The 24,024-nt window shown below is 35.4% G+C and overlaps 3 protein-coding genes across 3 annotated transcripts; all 3 read right to left on the minus strand.

The window, feature by feature from the left end:
- Positions 1-1,333: 1,333 nt before the first annotated feature.
- On the minus strand, positions 1,334-8,267 carry LOC132559589 (prostasin-like). The gene is made up of 6 exons (XM_060224218.1): positions 8,201-8,267; positions 7,208-7,402; positions 6,407-6,581; positions 4,871-5,133; positions 2,575-2,714; positions 1,334-1,495 (listed from the first exon to the last, which is right to left on the minus strand). Exons 1-6 carry the CDS (start codon positions 8,265-8,267, stop codon positions 1,334-1,336), a joined length of 1,002 nt encoding a protein of 333 aa, XP_060080201.1.
- Positions 8,268-9,945: 1,678 nt separating this feature from the next.
- On the minus strand, positions 9,946-18,024 carry LOC132559590 (chymotrypsinogen B-like). The gene is made up of 8 exons (XM_060224219.1): positions 17,964-18,024; positions 17,471-17,539; positions 15,447-15,608; positions 14,568-14,736; positions 14,195-14,339; positions 13,077-13,194; positions 12,517-12,653; positions 9,946-10,107 (listed from the first exon to the last, which is right to left on the minus strand). The coding sequence occupies exons 1-8, from the start codon at positions 18,022-18,024 to the stop codon at positions 9,946-9,948; spliced, it is 1,023 nt and encodes a 340-aa protein (XP_060080202.1).
- A 3,282-nt stretch (positions 18,025-21,306) lies between these two features.
- Positions 21,307-23,098, minus strand: LOC132559587 (ATP-binding cassette sub-family C member 3-like; the record flags this gene model as incomplete). Its single annotated transcript, XM_060224217.1, has 2 exons — positions 21,307-22,169; positions 22,904-23,098. Coding segments are annotated over 2 exons (343 nt in total), but the record flags the coding sequence as incomplete, so codon positions are not given.
- Positions 23,099-24,024: the final 926 nt, after the last annotated feature.

A 24,024-nucleotide genomic window follows, 5' to 3' on the forward strand; every position in this document is an offset into this window, starting at 1 on the left:
AGTCTAATTCTTCTGACTGGTAAGCGACGGACCTCGCGTATAGTGTCATGACAGGTAGCCATCATCTACTACTACAAAGATATTCCGCCTTAAACGGTTGCAAATAAATAAACAGAGAAAAATAAATAAATAATGTAAACAAAAACAAAAAAATGTTGATTTTTAAGATCAGTTTCATATATCTTATATTATCATGAATTAAAAAAATACTAGTCCCCTTTTCTAGGTTTATTGAATATCTGAGAAAGAAACTCTGAAAAGAAACCCTTTCATCTCAAACTTTTTCTATTGTTAAAACTCTCTGAAAATATCAATAGGGAACAGTGAATGTGTAAAGAGAATCATAGCTGGTTATCAGGCAATGAATGTTTGCAGTGCTGATTAGATAGGACATCCAAACAGATATTAAGGGACAATAACAGACGTTTTGATTATACTGTTTGTATTCAAATATTGCTTGTCAACACATAGAAATGTTATCATATAATTATTAATTATAATCTTATCAATACACTTGATCATGGATTAGGGACTATCCATATATTACATTGGACTTAATTTTGTTTGTTCGTAACCTTTAACACGAGGTATCCATGTTTAATCCGGGTTATCGTTTTTTGTCGACAAACAGCACGAAACACAAAAACGAGACACTGCAAGGAATACGACAATGTTTATTTTTACTAAAGGAAAAATCAGGTTTGATTAAGATTTCAATACTTTGATTGATGGTCCCTTACTTATGGTCAAGCATGTGTAAGCAGGTATATATTCATTGTCACTCACCATACAAGGTGTAGTTAAATGAGGGGAAATGTAATGTCAGCGTAAACACGGAGTGTGAAGTCATGACGTAAGCTTTCCTCTTACATTGTGGATTATTACAGAGTGTTTATGGAATAAATGACTATGGATTTTTTTTGTGAAATACTGATAAATATAAAACAATTACATTGCTTTGTCTCTATAAAGAGGTAACACATCTAAAAGTGTGAAAATTATCAATATAGACACGTGATGATTCATGAAAACCAAACAGAAATATAAACGGAAAACATGAAAAATTGATTATAAAATCCATTATTAAAGCTTCTCTATATATTTTAAACACAGCTACAGAGATAATGAAAGTCTACCCTTTAGAGTGCATTTGATTGAAGAAAATCAGCCGCGTCTTCTTTTCGAGTTTTCAGGTTTATAACGAAAGATCATAGAGATAAAAAATGTGATTAATAACAATAATAACATAACACCAATTATACGACACCAACTTTTGTTTTTATTTTGCTATAAGTCTGTATTGAGTGAGTTATTTGAATCGATACTACATAACTTAGTTGTTCCTCTGGGTAGTTTGAATCCAGGACAGGAAGGATGATACCCGAGTGTAGACTCCGGGGGCGTTCCTCTGTCCACATCCGTAACCCCATGATGTAATACCAGCCAGTTTCCAGCGACCGTTCCTTTTACAGGTTAAAGGACCACCAGAATCTCCCTAAAAGGCAGCGATTACACAGATTTGTACAAAGGACTACTTGTTCAGGGAACACATACATCATTAGGCAATAAAACAATTGATGCAAGTAACACAACCATATGCTCAAACGACCTTCGTTATTCCAACATATTATCTTCATCATACTGATTCGGTAAACAAGGGGGATAGCCGGTCATCTTCGCGGCAATGATTATTTTCGCGGTACATTAAGGTGATCGCAAAAAATCATATATGAAATATTATGTGCCCTTTTACATCATCATCTCGAAATTTGAATTCGTTTACGTATTATTCGATCATTTTCAAAGAAATTCGCGAAAATTTTGACCCGTAAAAATTAGTAGTCAGGTCATTAAACTTTTAACATATGCATTGCAGATACAAGGGTTATCGTCCCTTATGACTCAATATCAATACACAATGTCCCTTTACATGCATTATCTCACGTTTCTTCCGATACTCTAAATACTCAAAATATTGATACACATTTCATTTTCTTGCTCGCCTTTCACCAACAAATCTTAGAGAAACCATGTATCATTATCTATCTATCTATCATGTCTAGAGGGAGCCACAAAGAGGAAAGAAAAGGTCAAGGTAGCAATATTGCAACAGGGTTAACATTCTGTTTTGGTATTTTCAACGTCCTGTCGTTAAAAGAGACCACAAGAAACCACTAATTCCATGGGGGACCCACTTTTAGATGAAAAATACACCAGACCTTATTCTCCAGCTATCCGACCTCCACTAGAAAGACGACACCGGAGACACTACGCCGACCTGCAGTTGGTGTCCCCTCCCTAATCAGTCTCAACTTACGATATACAGAGATACATCAAATCAATTCTCCACGTCTCCAGCACAGGCTTCATTTTCGACGAGAAATGAAAATAATCTATCGAGCCAATTTAATCATCCAGCTAACTTTCCTCTCAAGCCAAAGAAAATATTTTGATTTGGTCTTTTTCGACGTATCTTAAAATCATGTACGTCATTTGTGATAAGTCTCCCTCCGATTTTTCTGTGCATTACAAATGTATAAGGAAATGTCATTTGATCACGTTAAGAATACATACCTGGCAAGCATCCTTTCCTCCTTGACTGTATCCAGCACATAAATTAGACGAGTATACATTATTACCCATGTAATAGTGACACATACTGTTCGTAAGGACAGGAACATCGACTTCTTCCAGATAACGGGTACCTTGTCCACCTAGAACCGACACATTACAATTACTAGTATCAATTTTATAATAAATGCAGTTTCACGTTAAAGCTCATGAGAACCTATTGATTAAACTAAGATACATACTAGTAACTTTCACCACCGAAGATAATTTCTTACAGTAATCTTAAACAGCTTCATTCCCCTACCAGATCACTGGTAACCTGTCCACACAATTTAAGACAGCAATGACGTAAACAACCACGTAGTGTAAAGGTTGTTCGATAATTCAAATTTATTTTCACTTCATCATTGAATTTGTTGACACAAAGAAGCGTGTACACACTGATATTCCAACGATGATTTTTACTTTGAAGGAATAGCTTGTTCGATGTTATTTCATCTCCTATATCACCAAACATGATAACATGCAGGTCTGCTGAAGACAAAACTGTCCGAAATATACAAGTATAGAATAATTTAGTGATTGCTATCTATCAACTTTATCATGCCCCGGCTGTCACAAGAACAGAGAGAAAGGGCTGCAGGCATGATCCAGGCTGGGGAGTCTCGCCGTCGAGTTGCACGGCATTTTGGTTGCAGTGTTAAGACAATTTGCCAGTGGGTAAGTCGTTTAAACCAAACTGGGTCAACATCCGATTGTCCCCGAAGCACCCGACCCCGTAAAACGACCGCCAGTGATGACCGTCGTATACGATTGACACACTTGCGCAATCGATTCGTAACCGCAGTAGAGACTACAAGGACATTGTTTGGGCGTCGTGTGTCTCCCCAAACAGACCGCAACAGGTTGAGGGCCTACCAATTGAAAGCGCAGCGTCCCTACACTGGACCCAATTTGTTGCGACGTCACCGTAATAATCGGCGTAACTGGACCCGTGTTCACCGTCGTTGGGCCTTACGACAATGGAACAATGTTCTGTTTTCAGGTGAGTCCAGGTTTTGTCTGCAACACGGTGACGGAAGGCGCAGAGTGTGGAGGCGACGAGGGGAGCGTTTTGCGAACTGCTGCGTCGCAGAACGGGACCGCTTCGGCGGCGGAAGTGTAATGGTTTGGGGTGGTATTTGTGGGGGGACTCGTACCAGGCTTGTTGTGCTAAATGACAATTTAACCGGCATTCGATACCGGGACGAAATTTTAAGACCAGTGGTTCTGCCATTCTTAAGACGCCATGGCGTTGGCGCCATTTTTCAACAGGATAACGCACCAGCGCACACCAGTCGCGTCAGCAGAACTTTCTTGTAGCAGAATAACGTACAGGTGTTAGATTGGCCATCTAAATCACCTGATTTGTCACCGATTGAGCATGTCTGGGACGTTCTTGGGCGACGCATGAGAGAACGTCAAAATCAGCCGTCAAACTTGCAGGAGCTGGCCCAAGCCTTGATCGCTGAATGGAACAACATCTCTCCTCGAATTATCCGCCGGTTTACGAGTTCCATGCGACGACGCTGCAATGCTGTTTACTTCGCAAATGGTGGTCATACCCGTTACTAATGGTGTTACCTTTGAAATTGACCCCAGCGTCCTTTACAGTCGAATAAAATCAACTGAACGCAAAGTTTTATAATGAACCATGACTGCAGTTTTATCAGAATTGATCAATTACTTTATTCGTACATGAATGGTAAGGATTTATGAAGGGGTTAATTAATTAATCACAGAATAAAGTAGTGTTACCTTTCTTTTTTTGTTTAATATATATTATATATTGAAATATATGAAAATTACAAAACAAACAAAAAAAAAAAAAAAAAAAAAAATGATAGAAAAGAAAATATGTAAAAAAATTAAAAAGGTTAAACTGTTTAGAATACTAGTTATAATTTCCTCATTTAATTAAAATACTTAAAATAAATTAGAAAATAGCCGTTCAGATGGGCCTGGATATTAAATGTGACTTATTGAAGATGTAAAGATATCTTTTAGAAAGATGATATACAAAACGAGGAAAAAATATTGCCTTGACAATAAAATATTAATGTCGATGTAACTGGTGCAAAAAATGGACGAATGAAAGATTTACAGGAAAATTTCAGAAAAAAGTACACGAATAATTACATCAGGTGTTCCGCACAAGCAAGCGTTTTCTGCTGCATCGTCGACACCCATTAGGAAAATAATGACTCCCAAGTGTGCATGTTTAAACTTATATTCATTATCTTTGCTTTGTCGTTCTTACCACTATGAGTTGCTCCCCAGCCTGTTACGGTACATACAGCGTTGTCAAAGTTTTCATTAGGATCAGGCAGACAGGCTGTCTTCACGTAGGTAGATGATGTGTCAACTGGTTTGTCTAGTTTGATCATGGCGATGTCGTTATGGTTGCGAGTTTTGTCATAATGTTCATGTACTATAACACGTGCTGCATTGTGGACTTGACTCCTGTATACGTGGCTACGGTCATGGATACCTACTGCCACGGTCCAGTAATGTGATTGCGTGCTACAAGAAAAGATATATCAACATGAGTTCTGATATATTGTTTCAGGAAAATGGTATATTCATTGTAATAATAACAACGTGAAAATACAAAATATAAAGCGAAACTAAATATAAATAAAACAAGGAAAATTAAAGAAAAAAAAGATAATAAGACCAGGTGTTCCTGAAAGTTTAACATATTCTGCTTCATCGACTGCAACCGCAAAATATATATTGTTAAATTCAACAAAAATGTCTCGACATAACTTGATCATTACAATAGCATCTAATATATCTTTTGATATGTTCAAATTTGCCCTCTGGGTATTATCATCAATACGCTTTACATATTGAGGTTTGAGGCGATTGATAATTATTTTACTCAATACTCATGAGTGTTTCTTATAAAATAGAATAAAAAGCACGCATCTATCTAATGTCAAACCTTATTAAATATATTCTTATGGAGATGGATATAAGGGCAAGAAAAGATATAACCAAAATTACATGGCATCAAACAAATAAAAAAAAGACCAATGTCAAAACACCCTCATATACAGTAAAATATCACAATGTCCAGACAGTGCTTTTTCCACGAAGCTGTATATATTTCCTAAAACCGAGACCATATCTGCATCCCTTAATCACAAAACATATATGAATAAGAACGAAATTAACTGTAAAGAGAGTGGAAGTAACAGAAACACAAGCTTGAGTAATAATCTGTTCTTAGAAAAAACCCTGACATGTCTTGTTTAAAACACAAATCCAAGGAAAGATTTATAGAAAGACGCATGACAAAGAACGAGGAGAATATGTTTCGGAAGGATAAGCATGTTCTGCTTCATCAAAGACACTCACTAGTCAATGCAGGTAAATGGTATAAGATTTCCAAATGTAAATAACAATGGCAACAACAGACATACTTATGAGTATAAACCACACCCAACTTCATAGCATATATCCATACAACAGCTTTTAGATCATTGTCTCTATGCAAGAACAAAAAAGAACACCCGCGGATAGAAAGTCGGATATAATGAGGGACAGACAGGAAGCTTATAATACTATCCGATCTAATTAGCCTTGATTTATGCAAAAAGACATGGCACAGTAAAGGTTTGTCTAAAGAACACAAGTGAACGACAACTTCCGGAGCGCTAGGAACAGTAGAGCGAAATAACAAATCAAGACGACATCATACATTTCCTCCTTGTAAACGGTACGATCGGATATGGTTGAAATTTTGTAGGCGTGCGAGAAAAAAATGACATCAATGGAAGAAAAAACTTACTCTTCAAAGCAGTGAGCAGCGGTGACGACCCATTGCTCATTAATAAGTGTACCTCCACACATATGGTGTCCTCCGTAGCGGAGCGACACCTGCCACGGGTATTCGCCATGGGTCGCAATAGATCCTCCCACTATCTTATGATTGCCTGATACGCTTGGAACGCCACATTGGCCTCCTGAGGACGCAACCAATGAAAATGAAAAAAAGGAATAAATATTGTGCAAAACCTGTCACTTTTCCTACGCTCAAACGTGCTCATGTTCAATATATTGATAAAAATCACCATTATTACAACATATATCCTATTGCTTTTACGTTGTTCAAACGTTCACATTTTCGATGCTGTAGCAAAATATTGAAGCAAAATTATGTCATTTCCAAAAACCTCCTCCTATCATGGAACTAAATACTGCTGAGAGCCACATGCATTATTCGCTAGTTTACTCCAACCAAAACGCTTGATTACAAATACATCGAAAACCGGCTATGATAAAGAATGCAACTTGAATACCGTTAATATATCTTTTGTTGAAAATATATTTCTATGATAGATGGAAAAATGCATAAAAAGAATAGGAGTTCCCTTACGTATGTCGATATAAACAAAAGTTAATTTATCAGGCGATGAGTTCTAAACGTTAACAGGGTTTTGATATTCCCAGTTTTTAGATTGTTTATCTATTAAATTGTAATGCATCGAGAATTTCCTTACTCAAATAGAAGCAAATGTAAAGTAGAAATATATTTTGAACGACCTATTATTTGCGTGATACTTTACATTTGACAATACGAAGTACGTACCACTTCCGGATCCGGTTGATCCGCCGGTGTGAATTGGCGCAGATGTTGGAGCTGCGGTAGCGGTGGTGTGGTGGCTGCCATAACAGCAGGCTTCTAGAAAACCACAATAACTAAGGACAAGATGGTTCCCAGATCCACAGGGTGATGTTCCGGTCAACAGGTTGATGCATGTTCCGTGAAGGCTATTTTGGCAGACTGTGGACAATGATATTCAATCATAATTATGTATAAATTATACAACAGATCGTCGATAAAAAATTAGTGTGATGACATGGCACCTCCATTTGTCATCAAGTCAACTTAGATTTTCAAAGGAGCCAAAGACATAGTTTAGTTTGTGGAACATCGCAGTGTCCCCGTTGGACATAAACATACGAGAGCTTTAGTAACCGTGACGTTTACGCCAGAACGTGAACATCACAGTTGTACAGCATATTTACTAAGAAACATATGCAACAGTGTTGATTCTAAGGTCATCATCATCATACAGAATCGCACCAAAACAGAAGCATTGGGCCACTTCCATTGGTTTCCGATTAAAAAAGGCACCCACATTGTTGAAATGAACAAAACTTAATGATGATATCTTCATATCAATTTTATCGCGTGTAGATTTAAGGCTTTTATCAAAGATATGTTTAAGTATTTGGGCGCTTGGTGACAACGTGGCAGCTACGGAAAAGAATATCTGTACTAAGAATACAATTGTTCCAAAATGTATTCAAAAAAAAAAAAAAAAAAAACAAAAAAAAAAAAAAAAAAAAAAAAAAAAAAAAAAAAAACAAAAAAAAAAAAAAAACCAAAAAAAAACCATGCAATTAAATGGCACACTTTAGCATAAAATATGTTAACATATGATCAAATAATGAAAATAATCAACTGTATGACGCAGCTCTGTCGTCCTTCTACGACTCGTCATTGATGATAGGAGCTTAAAGTTTTGAAACCTGGACGGCGACCAAGGAAAATCAAAATTAGCAAAGTAATACGTACCTGTCTGAGAGGAAATTGGCGATGCCGTAAAAGCAAGCAAAACGAGAGTGATACAGAACAAATCCATATCGTTGTACGGTGTCGGCGTAAGTGAACTTGTTTAGATGGTTTTGGTCTTAACGGGAATGTTCTTATCTTGAGGTCAAATCGTGATATCGAGGGCACTCCCTATCACATCGAACCCCAAGACCTGACCTATTAATGAACTAAAATGTTCACTAGTACCACAATTTACGGACATATAGTCAACAACAGAATTTGTTTTGGAGGGGGGAGTTGTCTGTATTTTCTTATTATTTTCTTTATTGCAAATAACATTTCTGTACAGAAAACACGAAAGTGAATAATAAATAACGGATTCCTATCAAGTTTGCCTCAATCCAAACAACAGCTAAGGTCTTATAAAGTGTTCACAGACAATGGGATCATACAGGGAAACTTTATAGTGGCACCCTACTGGAATATCATGGCCTGACGCATTAGAATAAGCGTTTAACTGAAGCTAACTGCCGCACATCTTGATCAAGGGAGATAATCCAAAACCTGTCTTGCTTGAGCGACCGTTTTACACAATTTACAATGTGAGGTTTTTGATGAATGAACTGTTAGGTAACATATCATGATACCATGTCCGGATTATGGCATTCCAGTGGAATGGCGCTATACAGTTATCAAGCTTCAGTTCCATCATACCTGCACTCTTTTGTTTACCTTTTAAAGATAATACAAGATAATGGAACCATTTTAATACAAATTTAGAATAAGATGCAGTGAAGTCAAATAATGAATAATCTGCATGATACATATGTTTAGTCCTTCAAGGACTCGTGAGTGATTGTTATAAAAAGTATGTCTTAAAATGTGTGCACACCGTCTTAATGTGTGCATGTCTGCTGTGAGGACGTGAACCAGAACCAATTTTCTTAGATTACATATAGAACAATGAAAGACCTTTAACGAATGTATTTTTAAATCTGATTATCATATGAGTGCCCTTACTTTGAATATTTAATGAATCAAGACTTATTTGATGTTATATGTTAGGAGAATTCATCTGTCATTACACAGAAAGGTTTGGTTGCATTAATATTAACTTTTTAAAAATTCTAATATGTAATTTTAACAGCTATCACAATCCTAAACGTTCCGCCAGTAAATGTATTATTTTTTGTTTTTTAGAACTTCCGGCCAGTATAACAAATTGTCACCTATATAAACTGTCCAGTTGAATTTGGCTATGAATACTAAATCAACGAAATGTTTAATCCTTATGACAATAAACACAAGTGAAGAAAGATGCTCCATGTTCATTGCAGTTGCAAAGATGTCTTTGCAGCTGTAAACGTGTTCAAAGTATTCTAAGGAAAATCTATGGGTGAATTTATGACTGTCATCAAATTTCTTAAATTGGAAAAAAGGAGAAAACAACATGTGTTTATGAAATAATATGGCCCCGGTTGCATCAAACTTCTGAAGTGGGTTTGTGAATCACATATGTCCAGTGTTGGTATCATTTGGAAGGTCGTGTCACAACTAATACACGTGCCAAATATGAATGCCCTAAATCTTACGGTACAATAGTTATGGATAAGGTTAATGTTGACAACAGACAAACAGACTGCACAAAAACAATATGCCCCGATTTCTATCAGGGGACATAAAAAATCTGTAAATCTTATGTAATTTGAAATTATTTATCCTCATTAATATAGGAATACTGTCGATAACACAACATAATTCCTTATTTAATGCAGACTCATGGTGGAATGTATCCAATCCAGGAACGAGGAAACTCTGGTGTACACTCCAGGAGTGTGCGCCTCGGCGCATCCATAGCCCCAGGAGGTGATACCGGCCAGGGTCCAGTGGTCGTTTTCCTTGCAAACGAGTGGTCCACCAGAATCTCCCTGTCAATGTTAACAAGAAATATTAGATAACATACATATGTTATACAAGGAAATCCTGATTGTGTTTAACATTTTTCTTTATTCTTATGTCATTACTACATAGATAAACATGAAATAATCATCAAAAAAGCATATCTAGTGATGATATAACATTGCTTTGACCAATCAAAGCGGTGCTTTCTATATATACGTTGGAATTTGTGCATGTTATTGTTCGGAAGCACATGAAGCAAAAATTGAATAAGTTGAACCTCAAACGAATGAAAAACATCGATGTTCTGTCATACTTGCGAAATACATACGATATTCAAAGGAAAAACATTAAACATCTCTATATGTACTGGCATGATCTTAAGGAATCTATATCTTTATAACCTCTATATCTCCCGAATTATGACGATAATCTATATATCTGAACTGTTCTTCACAGAATAGGATATTCTTAAATCATAACCGCATTAACATACATTAATGTCTACCAAATATTTCATTCATACCACAAAACGTTACTGTATTTCTTAGGCTAAAAATAATACGACATTCGTGCAAAACGAAATTAGAATATATGGCACTAGGAAATCTAATAAGGTTTTCGAGATACAGTGAACAGTTAATAGATACCTTTGCTAAAAACATTACATTTTTAGTGCACCATCTGAATCATCCATTATAATAACTTTAACAGCTCTTTGTTCGTGGTTCATCGGACCTATAACAACTATAATTATCTTTTTTTCAAATTTCATATATAGGTTCTCCTTGGTCGCTTGTTTTGCAGATTTGATTTATTTTTCGGAAAACAAACTGGCCGACAGGCGGCCATCATGGATTGTGAATTTTAAAGTTTATTGTCGCTATTTCTTGATAACTTCACGATAGATCAATGTCAATTTCACATTTTGCTTTCCCGTGGTTTCTAGGGCATTTGAGCACAGTCTATTTTGGGACTGATAAGAAAATCAGAAAAAGACGACGGTCGACCATCTCGAAATCTTTATGGCCTTTTCGTCAAAAGTACTTAATAGATCTTTCTCGAATTTCCTATTTCCATAGGTCAATGGTTATACATTTTCATTACAGGACTGTCTGGAGAATCGAAATAGCCGACAGGTGGGCATGTTGGATTTTGCGAGTAAGAGTATGTTATCAATTTCTGCTGAGAAACCTGGAGAATATTTCTCATATTTCTGTTGCAGGTTCGCCTGTATCCCTTCTTGGACATTGTAATTTTTGGACTCATCAGGGTCTAAAAATCGTCCTGTATTATGATATCATGCTATTAAGAGATAATTACTTGAATAATGAATTGATTATTCTTCAACTTCAGTTACTGTTTAGTAACAGGTAATAAACATCAGGTAAGAGGTTAGTCAAGGGAAAATCCAACTTACATATTCGTTATATTCTAACAACAGTTCATATGGTTGAAGTGTGAAGACGTTTAACAAAAAAAAAAACAAACAAAAAACAAATTTGCTCAACAACCAATCGTTGTCCCTAAACGAAAACTAGTGAGCGTTGTTGAATACGATTGGCTATTGAGGCGACTTGATCATGTTGTAGGATTGAAAACGATTTACATTGAAAGCAATGTACATGGCCAGGAAAACCAACACCAGAAAGTTGATGAGAATGATCCATCAACTTCTTGATGGTAAGATCAACCTACGGTAATCATTTGTCGCAGCTGATTCGGTATTCATGGGCTTATTTCATTTATCACGACACACTCATAAAACAGGTTTTCAAGATATGAGGGTTGATAGGCTGACCAAGATAGATATGGCGAATGTCGTCGATGAAGCAGACGACAATTTATTAATCAATGTGGAACATCACTTATGATATATCTGTTTAATATTAGTATTATTTATATAAATATTGACGTGAAAACGAAAACACTTTTTTATGACAAAATATAGACGAGATATCATACTTAATAACAACAAAAATATATCTACACGTAACGAAACCATCAATTCTTGAGTCATCCTGTATGACATTAATACCACCATGTTATAGGTCTGTAATGATGTATGTATCGCACTCTTCGGAAACAGGTGAAAAAGTACATGTACTTTAAAGGGCGGTTAAGCATTATGGTTTAATATAATCTTATAGATCCATCGATATCCAACCAAGAACATCAGCGCAAATGGACATGGTTAAATTGGCTGCAAAGCAAACACCTTCGTGACAACAAAACGTAAGTGTGCAAATGCATTTTGTCAACAAAATTCAACAATGTAATTTTAGATGCACGAAGCTAAATTGTATTTAACATAATAAGTAGAAGACGTGTTAAATATGGCGTTAAGGATGAATATTCCAGATTTGTCTGAGATACTTTTTTCATTCTGCATAATTATATATTTCATTCTACTTATGATGTCACTTTTATAACTCTACCTTGCACACTCCATGTCCCCGGGAATAGCCTGCACATATGTTAGAGCTGGTCACAGCACTTCCCATGATATATCGACATTGCGCGTGCGCAATGACGGGTAGATCAATTTCTTCAAGATATCGAGTTGTCTGACCACCTAATGAAAAAAACGAACTTCTTATTTATAATAAAATAGCGAGATTGTAATCACTAGATCACATACAGAATCATCATATATAGGGATAGAGAAATACATAATTAAACACAGCTGCAATGTACTGTACAATCTTTAATTTTTTGGTGCATGTTATTTTCGATGATTTCGCGGATACTTTTATCCCGAGAGTTTATATGTGCAAAAAATGTGTTAATATTATTATATGTATTGAGCTATATTCATCAACGAAATCAAGTACCCATGAACTACTGAGTTTTTAAAAACCGTAAGAACCAACGAACTGGAACCGACGAAAATCATTTAACAGTATCCTCAATTCTTTTATGTAATTGTAAATGGGAGTCGACTGCCTAAAGCTCTAGAACTGATTAGACTGTTTCTGATAACAGGAATGCTAAATACCTAGATACGTAGTCCCCCATCCTGTTGCAGTACAAATCGCGTTATCGAAGACTTGATCAGCTTTCGGTAGACAGGCTGTCCTCACATTTGTACTGGTAGTGTCAATAGGTTTCTCCAGCTCAATAAAAAAATTATAGTATGAAGTGAAAATACAACCAATGCTCGTGAGTAGCGTATGCCAAATGCTATTTTGCACAGAAAAAAGACTAGAAACAGCTGAAGTAAAGACCAGAATATAGAAACGAACAGCCAAACAAACGACAGTTTCTCTTCCAATATTCGTCGAGTCAAAATACTACGGATGAAGAGAATGCTATGTTTGAAAGTAGCTATATATCTGTGAACAAAGATAGAATGTGGAAAAAAGTAAACAAAGGGGAATAACGATTTAAATAATTGTAAAATCGAAATGGCTTCCATGAAATCACGAACTCGTGTCATGGAGGTAAAGCCTATCAAGTTATAAAGATATTGGTAGGAAAATGAGGGGAGGTATGTCTTGGAAAATAAAAAAAAATCAAACGGAATTTATTCTTCTAAAATGTTACAACATGCAATAACATACCATAAAGGTCTCATGTACCTTTGGACAGAAAAAAGGTGCAACAGATCTGCATGGGGTTCACCCAAGCGTGTCCGAGATAATATTGCTGGCTATTGCTAATGTTATGATTAGAAATCGAGTTTGCCTTATACATTGTCCGCATTTGGTAGAAAAACAATTTTGTTAGTAGCTGGCTATTTGGACTTCTAGAATTGTTAACCAGTTCAGGTTTTTTTCATGGCAATAAACACTGTTTATGAAAACTGGTGGCTAGAGAGACAAAAACTGAAAACACAGAGTGGACTGGGTAAGCAGGAAAAGACGAGATCCCAAGAGTTGCAAGACAATTGATTTAGTCCCTTTATGTCCGATTGAGTGGAGACAAGGACGACAACTCTGATTCTACATGGAACACTTCCAGTTGCCTCCTCCTTTCATACAGTGGAATATCGGCTCTCCGATACAAGAAAGACAAAGGAGAAAATTGTTTATTCTATACAGAATATTCCAATGAAAGTAATTGTGACATGAAAGTCTTTGATAGTGCTTATCACTTCCGAGTGGCTTCCCTTACCTTTACTAATGTGATGTCGTTATGATGGGTTACTTTATAGTACCCGGTATGGGAGATCACATTCACGGCTCTGTGTATTTGACTGGTGTAGATGTGGCTACGATCATGGACTCCAGTGGCAACAGTCCAATGTGAAGTTCCGGTACTGTAACGGAAGTTTGTTTTATTTTCTATAAATATTCTCGCAAATGCTGAAATAATAATGACAAAAATAAAATCACAATGAAGCCAGTTTTATTTTAGACATTTCAGTGTCAAAGAGACAAATACAGTAGATTAAAAGTCATGATATTGGAAAAAACGCTTTTAAAAACTATAAGACCTCAGAAAGCAAACAGTGTCGAAGGTCAGTAGAGGTTATGTGACAACTTACTCTTCGAAGCAGTGAGTGGCAGTAAGTACCCATTGGTTGCTGATGAGTGTACCTCCACACATGTGTTGACCGGCATAACGAAGTGAAACTTGCCACGGATATTCTCCAGGGGTCGCCACTGTACCTCCAACTATCTTGGTGTGAGAAACGGCACTGGTTCCACATTTATCTTGTAAAAATGTTAAGCATTTCAAAAGAAAATCGTTTGACCATACTCTCACTAACTCATGCAACAGGTTTAAAATAATTACTACAAAAAATGTTTGAATAGTCAAGTTATTACAAATTAAGATAATTGTATGAAAGACAAATGAATATAAATAAATAACATCATTTTTGTACAAAAATTGAATCAAATTCAGCAAAGCCAAACAATGAAGTTAACTGCATCATACAGCTGTTTCGTCTTTATAGGACTCCACAGTGATGCTTAAATCGGTAGTAATCTTATACTTGTGTATATATTCGGATTATTTGGAGGAAGAATACAGCACAAACATTTATATATGACTAAAGTGACATCGAATTGTATCGGCATAACCTCGAAACTGAATCACTCCACACAGTCACATCAAAATGACGTGGTAGTATTTATAAGGAAGGAGAGAAGAGTTTTGTGTACTATACACACAGCCGGAAGTTGATGGAAAATTCTTATCCGCTACATAAAAGAATGTTTACAATCATGTGAGAAATTGCAACAGCAGTTCGCGGTCTAGTCGGAAATGTACTGGTTCACTTACTTTCCCTTGGGCACTAAATTTTCAAATGACCATTTCCGGTTGAGTCAACGAAATGTTTTTAAGCAGTATTTCCAACTCCAGCGAATAGCATTTCAATATGTAATGCAATAATTAAGGATTGAACATGATCTTTTACCTGGTGAACTACCTCCGGTTAACGAGCTTGGTGTACCGGAAGTAATTTGGGAGCCTGATGATGAACTCTGTGTTCCTGAACTGCCGTGCGTACTAGATGTTATGTACGTTGGATAGCAACACCCTTGCATAAATCCACAGAAGCTAATGGTAAAGGAATCTCCTGTCAAAATCACGAAGGTTAAAACCGACATGTCAACGGATCATTAATTCAAGTCTAAAATCCAATGAAACTAGGGAAATATATTGTCAAAGGCAAAATAACACGAATACAACTGAATAAATACTAGAAAAAAAGACAAGGGCCCATATTCCCGAAACCATTCTCATGCTCAAGCATAGATTTCGTGCTCAAGCAAACTTTTTTATGATTCACCTAAATCATATAAAATAATACAAATGTCAAATATAAACATGGAATATGACTTTGACTTGAAGTCCTTTCAAAATTATTTTTAAATCTTTGGTTAAATCAGTCTTATTTATCAATTTTTAACTTAAACAAGACATCAGGCTTGAGCACAAAAATCATGCTTCAGCATGAAAACGGTTTCATGAATAAGGGCCCTGGTGTTCTGAATTGTAACCGTCTCCATCGACAATATGCGCCATTTAAATATTGATCTTTCCCAAATGCCATGTACCGAAAAAATAATAAGGTAAGCAGCAATTGGCATACTAATGAACATTTATCGCATCCAACTTGAAGCAGAAAATGTCCTTATGAGGTAAGTATGTCAGTCATAAAACTCCCCACCCACATGTTCCTCAACAGTGTCTGATGAAATAGTAGTAGTTATACAATGGTTAAGTGATCAGTGATATAAAAAGAAAATAAAGATAAATGAAGCACTGGTCCAATCTGTATTCCATTTTACAAGTTTAGACATCAGCAAGGTCATAATAGCCCTCCCTCTTATTGATACATAATAGTTTTACGCCCTTATAAAATCAAATGTCACACGAAAATAATGTCTATGGAGGGTACAATTTCTCTTTTACACAACAAGTCGATTTTTTGAAAACATCTGTCCACTTTGCAATGCGATAGCGATCTTTAGTTATATGACTCGGGCCATTGTCCGATAGCTGACAAACCAGACCAGTCGTTGAAAAGTCAGGGAGAGGTCACGTGAAATGGAGAAGAAACAAAATAGATTACGTGCAACAAAACGTTGCTAGATAAGGTTTTCAGGGTTGATTTTAATATCTAAAATTTATTCGGGTCAATAGGTTATTACCTTAGGGAAGGTATGACATCTGATAAAATTTCAACTTTTTATACTGATCGCAGACCAAAAATTAATTGGTAATACGAACTTGGAAATATAGTCGTTATAATGACTCAGGAATATATTTTTAGGGCATGATTGAAGGTAAAATGTACGAGGGGAAAGCATGTATTTATAAAGGGTAATGGACTTTTGGTTCATCGATGACGACCGTTATGCCAATTAAATTTGATTTGTCACGATGTTAAAAAGGATTAATCTAACAACGAAATCACCCCTACATAAACGAAATTCGAACAATGTAACTCAAGAAAAACTCCAAAATGAGACCATTATGAACTGAGTGTGCCTCCCTGTTGGCTGAGTTGTCTACCTTTAATAATTATCATGAATAAAACATCACGTGTGTAAGTAATGGATCATCAACGAAAGGAAGGACACTTATTCGTATACCTAGGACTTGTAATTTTATGGAATTGGTTAACTTTAATTTGTCCGTAGATCCCCTACCGTAATATCCAAGTGATCCCTTTCAAACGTGGTATTTTTAACCATCACAATAGAAAGATGCATTTTTCTGAACGAGAGAATATTGTCTGGAGAACCTCTCATTCACCATTCAATGTCCTTGCTCCTTATAATGACAAGATTTTTTGCAGTGGAATGTTACAATGTTAAAAGTAAGCAGTACTCGTGCCGAGCTTTCATTTTCAACCATTAATTTTCCTTTTGTTAAGACCATTGAAATTGAGTTATAAACATATTCTTTTAAAATGGTTTAAATATCACTTACCTATGGGGCAGAAGATTGTTTGGGCGTAAAGGTTGACGCATACACCGTGGAGAGTGGCATCACAGGCAGCTAGATCACATGAACAAATATTTGAGTCTTCAATATGTGAAAACGTTTGTATATTTGGTAACTGTGCCAATATTCACAAGGAATCAGGCGAAATATAAAGAATAACGACAATATTACTTAGATTTCGACATGGAAGGCAAACCCTCCATACCACGTACTGCAAGTGTCAAGAACTATTTTAAATTTGACTGTTTGAAGTTTTGTTCTGAATTATGGACAACTGCGGGAAAAAACGGATAAACATAAGATAAACATAGATGGAAAAAATGAAAAAAATTATGATACTAACTAAATCATTAATCACGACAGAAGATTCTTCTCGCCTTTGTTGTAGGATTAAAAAGAATTTACATTCAAAACCAAGAACAGATATACTTTCTTAAACTGCTGGTGATAAACTATTTTAAAATAAATTTCAACCCACTTGTTGCAAATGTCGGTGTAAACAATACGCCTAAAAGAATTGCAGAATACATCAACTCCATTTTGTCTACGTACAAACAATATGGTAGGAAAGGTCATTTACGTACGATGCCCCTGTGAACCTGTCATATACTGTTGCACTGTTACCAAAAGATAATGCGCGAAATTGTGCAATCGTCATGTCCGTGATTTGTCAGCTTTTTGATAAGTCAATATTTCGAGTTCGCGTTCAGGATCTCCATTGTATACTTTTTTCCCGCCGAACCTAATTTGTTTATGTACTTTGTATCTCGTTACATTGGTATGTCGTGTATAATGAATAAAAGTGAATATATTTGCCATATCACCTTTTCAAACATTAAAAATGTTAAGGATGAGGACCTGTGAAAATCTATGTAGGATTTGACTTCAGGAAAAGACTGTCTTTTCAGCTTTCATGTAGACATTAAATCTTGTAATTCATTGCGACGTAGATCATTATAGAAAATAGTTCAAATGGCCCTTAATGGTCCTTAACATCACCGTCAGCTCGTATGCTGATGACAAAGCTGCATGATAAGTCAGTACATTATTTTGCTTATCTAATTCTAAATTTGTACTTGAAAGTGTTATACACTGTTGTAACATTTGTGCAATTTTGTTTAAAAAGGATTCGCAATATCGAGGCAGCTTCATCATATTTTTCGAGCAAGTTTCCTGAACTGCTCGGCTGACGCAGTAATGGACATGTCTACCTTCCATTAGTCAAATTTATATTTGGTTTATGATAAGTCAGCACAGATATCAAAAGCAGGTTTTTATTGTGCTACGTCTAAGGTCTTATCGATACATGTAGGTCATATAAGTTTACTCGCATAATGTTATCAGCTTCAACGTCATTGTATAGTGCCAATGAACTAAAAAGACGAAGCCCAAACTTACTCAAACGTTCTCAGTATGTTATAATAGTTTTGCTAATGAAAGAAAGGAGCTATCAATTTGTACTATCTTCTAGATAAAAAATGACAGACACTGCTGGTTGATTTTCAGTTGCTGAGATTTGTTGAAACCTGCATACCACGTTTGATTTAGCAAAGTATTTGCAAGGTTCAGCAAATACTACAAAATGACAACATGTGGACATCAACATAATTCAATCTACAATTCAATACAAATGTATACAGATTTTTTTTTTGCGAATTCTCATGAAAAGGTAGAATGAAAATAAGACCATGTTTTCTGGAAATGTAAGCGCCTTCTCCTTTACCGGCGATACCCACCAGGTCAAGTTGTTCAATCAAAGTAAGCAATGTAAGGCTGCTCTCAAATGGAACAATCAGGCAAACTAACAAGCATTAAACACGTCCAGCTTCATTTTGCATAAAGAAAATTCAACATTTATCGATGAATATCACTATGACGACCGTACAACTTCCCTAAACTCTCATCACCCTGTATCTTGAGAACCTGTGTTAAGAATTTGCCATGCAAGATAATCGTAATGTTGGTTACATGCCCTTGAATATTCAACTATGACATATTAACATCATCGGTTGACTGCACGGGTGTTGCTCTCAAGAAATAGAAAATTTGCGATAAGGAAAATGAGGCCATCTCACTTGTCATACAGCTTGGTTGAAAACTGTCTATGTTGATAAATGGATAATGTAAACGTGTCTGTCGTGTCCTTAATATTTGAAGACAATCATTAGTATAATGACATTCTTAACGGTCCGTCAACACATAAATGGACATTAGGGCCATCAACCGGTGAAAACCACAGCGATCCAAATATTCACTAAAATGCAAGATGTTGTCAAAATATCTGAAAGTAATATTAAGAACTTGCAAGGTCTTTGTCACCTGTTTTAAAGAGTTTTTCGATAAGTTTAGCCTGGTATGAAAATACAATTAAATCCGCAAACAGAGGTCCGCGCGACTAGTTTCCATATGCCAATAGTCTGTAGGAAAGTATTACCACCAAACCCCAAGTCAACCAGTACCTCGATCATCTCTTTCATTTCGCCCTTCGTTTATTTCTTCTTTCATTTAGAAGTATTTGAAACGAAATACACTTCAGTGTAGTCCACAACCATATATTACACCACGTTTATCTTTCTTAGAAAATATAGACCCACAACAAAAGGACGAAGACATTTTTTCAGTTTAAGATTTGGAACGGTGGTGTACAGAGTGAAACAATAAGCGATAAGAGGGTGCTGAAGATTGGCCAAGCTCTTTGGAGGTATTCAAAATACCATTTATTCCACATCTGGAGTAAACAACATCACAACAAGACTGCATTCCATATATTATAATGATAACAATGGCGGGAAGAAATTTGGTCAAAAGTAAGGTTTAGCAACTACATGAGACAGCAATAACACATTGTTTGCATTAATTCCTGTGAAAATAAGGAATTCACTATAAGCAATGGAGTTCCTTGTCATAAGTAGGCAATTTAAATGATTGTTATTCTTAAGCATGATTAGCCAGTATTTCTTATTTCGAAAGATTGTTTAATGTATAGATATGGTATCCTTCGCTATCAAGCTAGCCTGCTCAAATGCATTTGAAATATTATTAAAATAATTTAGAACTTTTTTCTAGTTGAATTCGAAAACTGCCTAGAAATTTAAATGCACATGATAAAGATTAGATTGGTGTTACATGCCGTGGGATTTGACAAACCTCAAGTTATATTTGTAATTATGATGTGAAATAGTCTAGATTTTAGATCAACCGTTATGGATCTATTTTCCTTCAAGAACCATATCGTCCAAACCCTTATTCACATTATCATCAATTCAAGCCACGGTTTCTTTTCTTGCCTAATATAAAACTATTTCGTAAAGAAATTTTGAGATGTTTCGGGAAATGATACCACATACATAAAAATTAATTTAACATAGAGACAAATCATTTTGGTAATATCTATTGCTAAATCATGTTTTTGTTTCCATAGCAATAATTTACTTGTTGTAACACATTAATATATTATGTATTTCCTTGTCAAATGTCTGCATCATTACTAAATAAATATCGAAACAGTGACTGTTGTCAATCCTGTTGTCGGCATTGAAGGCATTTTAAGGCACATGAAATTCATTTAATGATTGAACAGATATTTTTCTCTGATTTCAAACTGAGTTTATCTGGGTAGAAGTGAATGTTTAAGGAAATGATTTGCTATGGGAGGTTTTTTTCACATACATATCCACGATTCGTTTCATAAACATTCCATTTAAAAGTAAATTAATTGCAGTTTATTATAAACCTTTTTTTTCATAAAAAGATGAAGAAAATGCATGAATCTAATTCCATAAAAAAGGTAGATCATAATAAAAGAATGATTACTGGAGTCATTACCATAATAATTTCATCAATTTCTGATTATGGCCGCATCGATAAAATAAATGAATAGATAAAAGTATTCGGTTGACATGTATCCATTGATTATATTCCTTATCTACAACGAAACTATTGGACTCAGCTTTCAATCGTTGATTACAGATATAACCAAACGTCGTTATCTCGAAGTCGACAGGATGATGAGGAACAGTCGGGTTCATCAAAACTTAAAAGAAACAATTTGGTCAGGAACGAATAAACAATTCCATTAAAACTTCATCTGTGAGTTATCGGAGATTGAATATTTTAATTTAGTGAAGTTCTGAATCTAAAATGATTTTTTGGTGATGTATATTTATAAGTATGCAATAAGGCTCCATGTAGAGCAAAACTTTATATATCAAAGTCAATTAGAGTCCAATTAATTGTCAATTATGTGTAAATAACTGATAACTTGTACAAAGATCCGATTGCTTATATAGAACAAGTTAGGTGATGATCGCACTCGAGATAAACACAAATGTTGACACCCTCATAGCCGCCGCATGATATAGGCGCACCGTCATAACTTTCACAACATATTTTCACTCTGTTTTGTCAATCTTTTGACTAATTATATAACACTTATTCTGATACCATTCACACACTCTAAGTATGCTGCAATACAACCTTATCGGAAATAACGCATTTAATGCAAGTATTTTTTTTGTTTAATGCCGATAGTCTCATTCACAGTTTCTTTGCATATTTTTCATTCTCAAACCAGTCTGTTAGTTCCGCATCTTTGGCCATTCCGTAAAATACACTTGTTTTGTCCTGTAAAAGTACCCGCGGGGTTTGAAATTCTGTAATGAGACCTTTATCCAGAACCATCACCCTGTCAAAAACAAATTGAAAATTGCCTTAATAATAATAATAAAAAATATATTAAAAAAGAAAAATGGAAATAGTGTTTCTTAAGTTTTCATGATCCATTTTTTGCATTCCGATATGAACAAAAATGGAGGTATTTATGTTATTGTGATCAATATTTGACTCAATTCATGATCACCATATTCTTATATTGTACGTGTCATTTGTATCATACATTTTGTAGACAGTAAGTTCTTAGATAAATGCCGTTGTGTGCACATTTTATTAAGCTGATTTTATTTGACAACCGACCTCACCATTTCAAGTTCGAGAAAACAGTAAACAAACACAATGGTTTACGTGTTACAATAGCTTAAAGGCAGATAAGTGTTACTATCTTTACGTATACACTGTTGCTTTTGCAAACTATCGCTAATTCAAAGCTGGTCCAATTTAATTGTGCATGGTTACATCAAACGAACAAAATGTAAGAATCATGGTAAGTATTTATCTCTCTGATTTGAAACTTTTCGCCTGTTTTCCGTTTAAGAAATAGGGCGAAAACAATAATAAGTGGGCTAATGTTGGTTGTTGTAGACATTTTAAGATATTGGGGGCGAATTTAATGCTAAGCGAAAATGAAAAGTTCGATTCAAGGGCGGAAATAATCCTGGGAGAATATTTCCTCCTAAACAGTAATATGAATGTAATCAAGGAGATTTTTCAATGAACTTAAATATTTTATCATACATAACTAACCTGTCATATTCCATGATAGTGTTAAGTCTATGGGCGATGGTAAGGACAGTACAATCACTGAACTCGGTCTGTATCGTTTGTTGTATAAGTTCATCAGTTTCCATATCAACAGCGGCAGTGGCCTCGTCCAGGATGAGAATTTTGTTTTTATGGAGCAAGGCTCGTCCGAGACACAGCAGCTGCCTCTGTCCGACACTGTAACAAACATATGGGGATAATTAATTGTGTCAGAACAACAGAGGCTTTTAATCTATTAGTAAACAAATATTACAAACTTGTTTATCTGCTATCGACTCGGTTCATATTTCTAAAGAAAAATGTGTTGAAATTTCGTTATTTTTATTAACATATTGCCACTTACATAGGCCTTGCATTACATGGCGGAAGTAAACGACACTCACCCTTTCGAAACAAATTGAGTTCATGACGTTTACCCTTTCGCAACAAATGGAGTCTAATACGCTTACCTTTTCAAACCTAATGAAGTATTAGACGCTTGCCCTTTCAAAACAGATTCATGTCTTGTTTTAATTGTTATTTTGTCTATATTTTGTACATAAAGTATGCGCAGCGAGAAAATATCAACACGTGATCTGTTTTGTAAAATTAAAACGAACAATTGTATGCTATCCCTTTTTAAACCAATGCTCTGTACAATGACTGTGGTGAAAAATAATACATATACATCTTTACAAAAAAGTAACTAAAAGAATGTATCGTAAAAGCAAGATTACTTGTCACTGCAGCTGAAAGTAAAAATAATTTAGCACGGAAAATGCAATTCTTAGTTGTGATAACTTGTGTCTACTCCGATTGTAATTGTACGACCAAATATGCTTGAATGAAGTAACAATGCAGATATAAAGTGTTGTGACCCATTTAAATAGGCCAGACAATATATCTAAAAATGTCTTACTTCAGAACAAATCAACAGTGAGTGATATAGTCATACATATTGACGTGCTATAGGGTCGCTAAATGAGTTTTCATGAAAAGTAAATGACCCATCCACTTGTCACATCCATCCATAGATTGTCATGATGACTGTATGGTATTAAACTTTTGTAATACATGAAAGCTAATAGCATGAAATTAAAATCTTTAATTAGGTAACTCAATAT

Source organism: Ylistrum balloti, unplaced genomic scaffold (assembly GCF_031769215.1).
Source record: "Ylistrum balloti isolate Yb309-2 unplaced genomic scaffold, AGI_CSIRO_Ybal_v1 Utg370944, whole genome shotgun sequence".
Lineage (NCBI taxonomy): Eukaryota > Metazoa > Mollusca > Bivalvia > Pectinida > Pectinidae > Ylistrum > Ylistrum balloti.

Bases quoted from the DNA above. Each gene is read 5' to 3' on its own strand.
- LOC132559589 (XM_060224218.1), bottom strand. From the start codon at position 8,267: ATGGATTTGTTCTGTATCACTCTCGTTTTGCTTGCTTTTACGGCATCG. The intron at 5,134-6,406 runs GTAAGTTTTTTC...CTTTTCTTGTAG, and splicing joins GCTGCTCACTGCTTTGAAGA to CACGCAATCACATTACTGGA. The intron at 2,715-4,870 runs GTAAGAACGACA...TGTCGGTTCTAG, and splicing joins CTGGGGAGCAACTCATAGTG to GTGGACAAGGTACCCGTTAT.
- LOC132559590 (XM_060224219.1), bottom strand. From the start codon at position 18,024: ATGGAGTTGATGTATTCTGCAATTCTTTTAGGCGTATTGTTTACACCG. The intron at 13,195-14,194 runs GTAAGGGAAGCC...TTTTTTATTGAG, and splicing joins ACGACATCACATTAGTAAAG to CTGGAGAAACCTATTGACAC. The intron at 10,108-12,516 runs GTAGAGTTATAA...TAACATTGACAG, and splicing joins GGGGACATGGAGTGTGCAAG to GGAGATTCTGGTGGACCACT.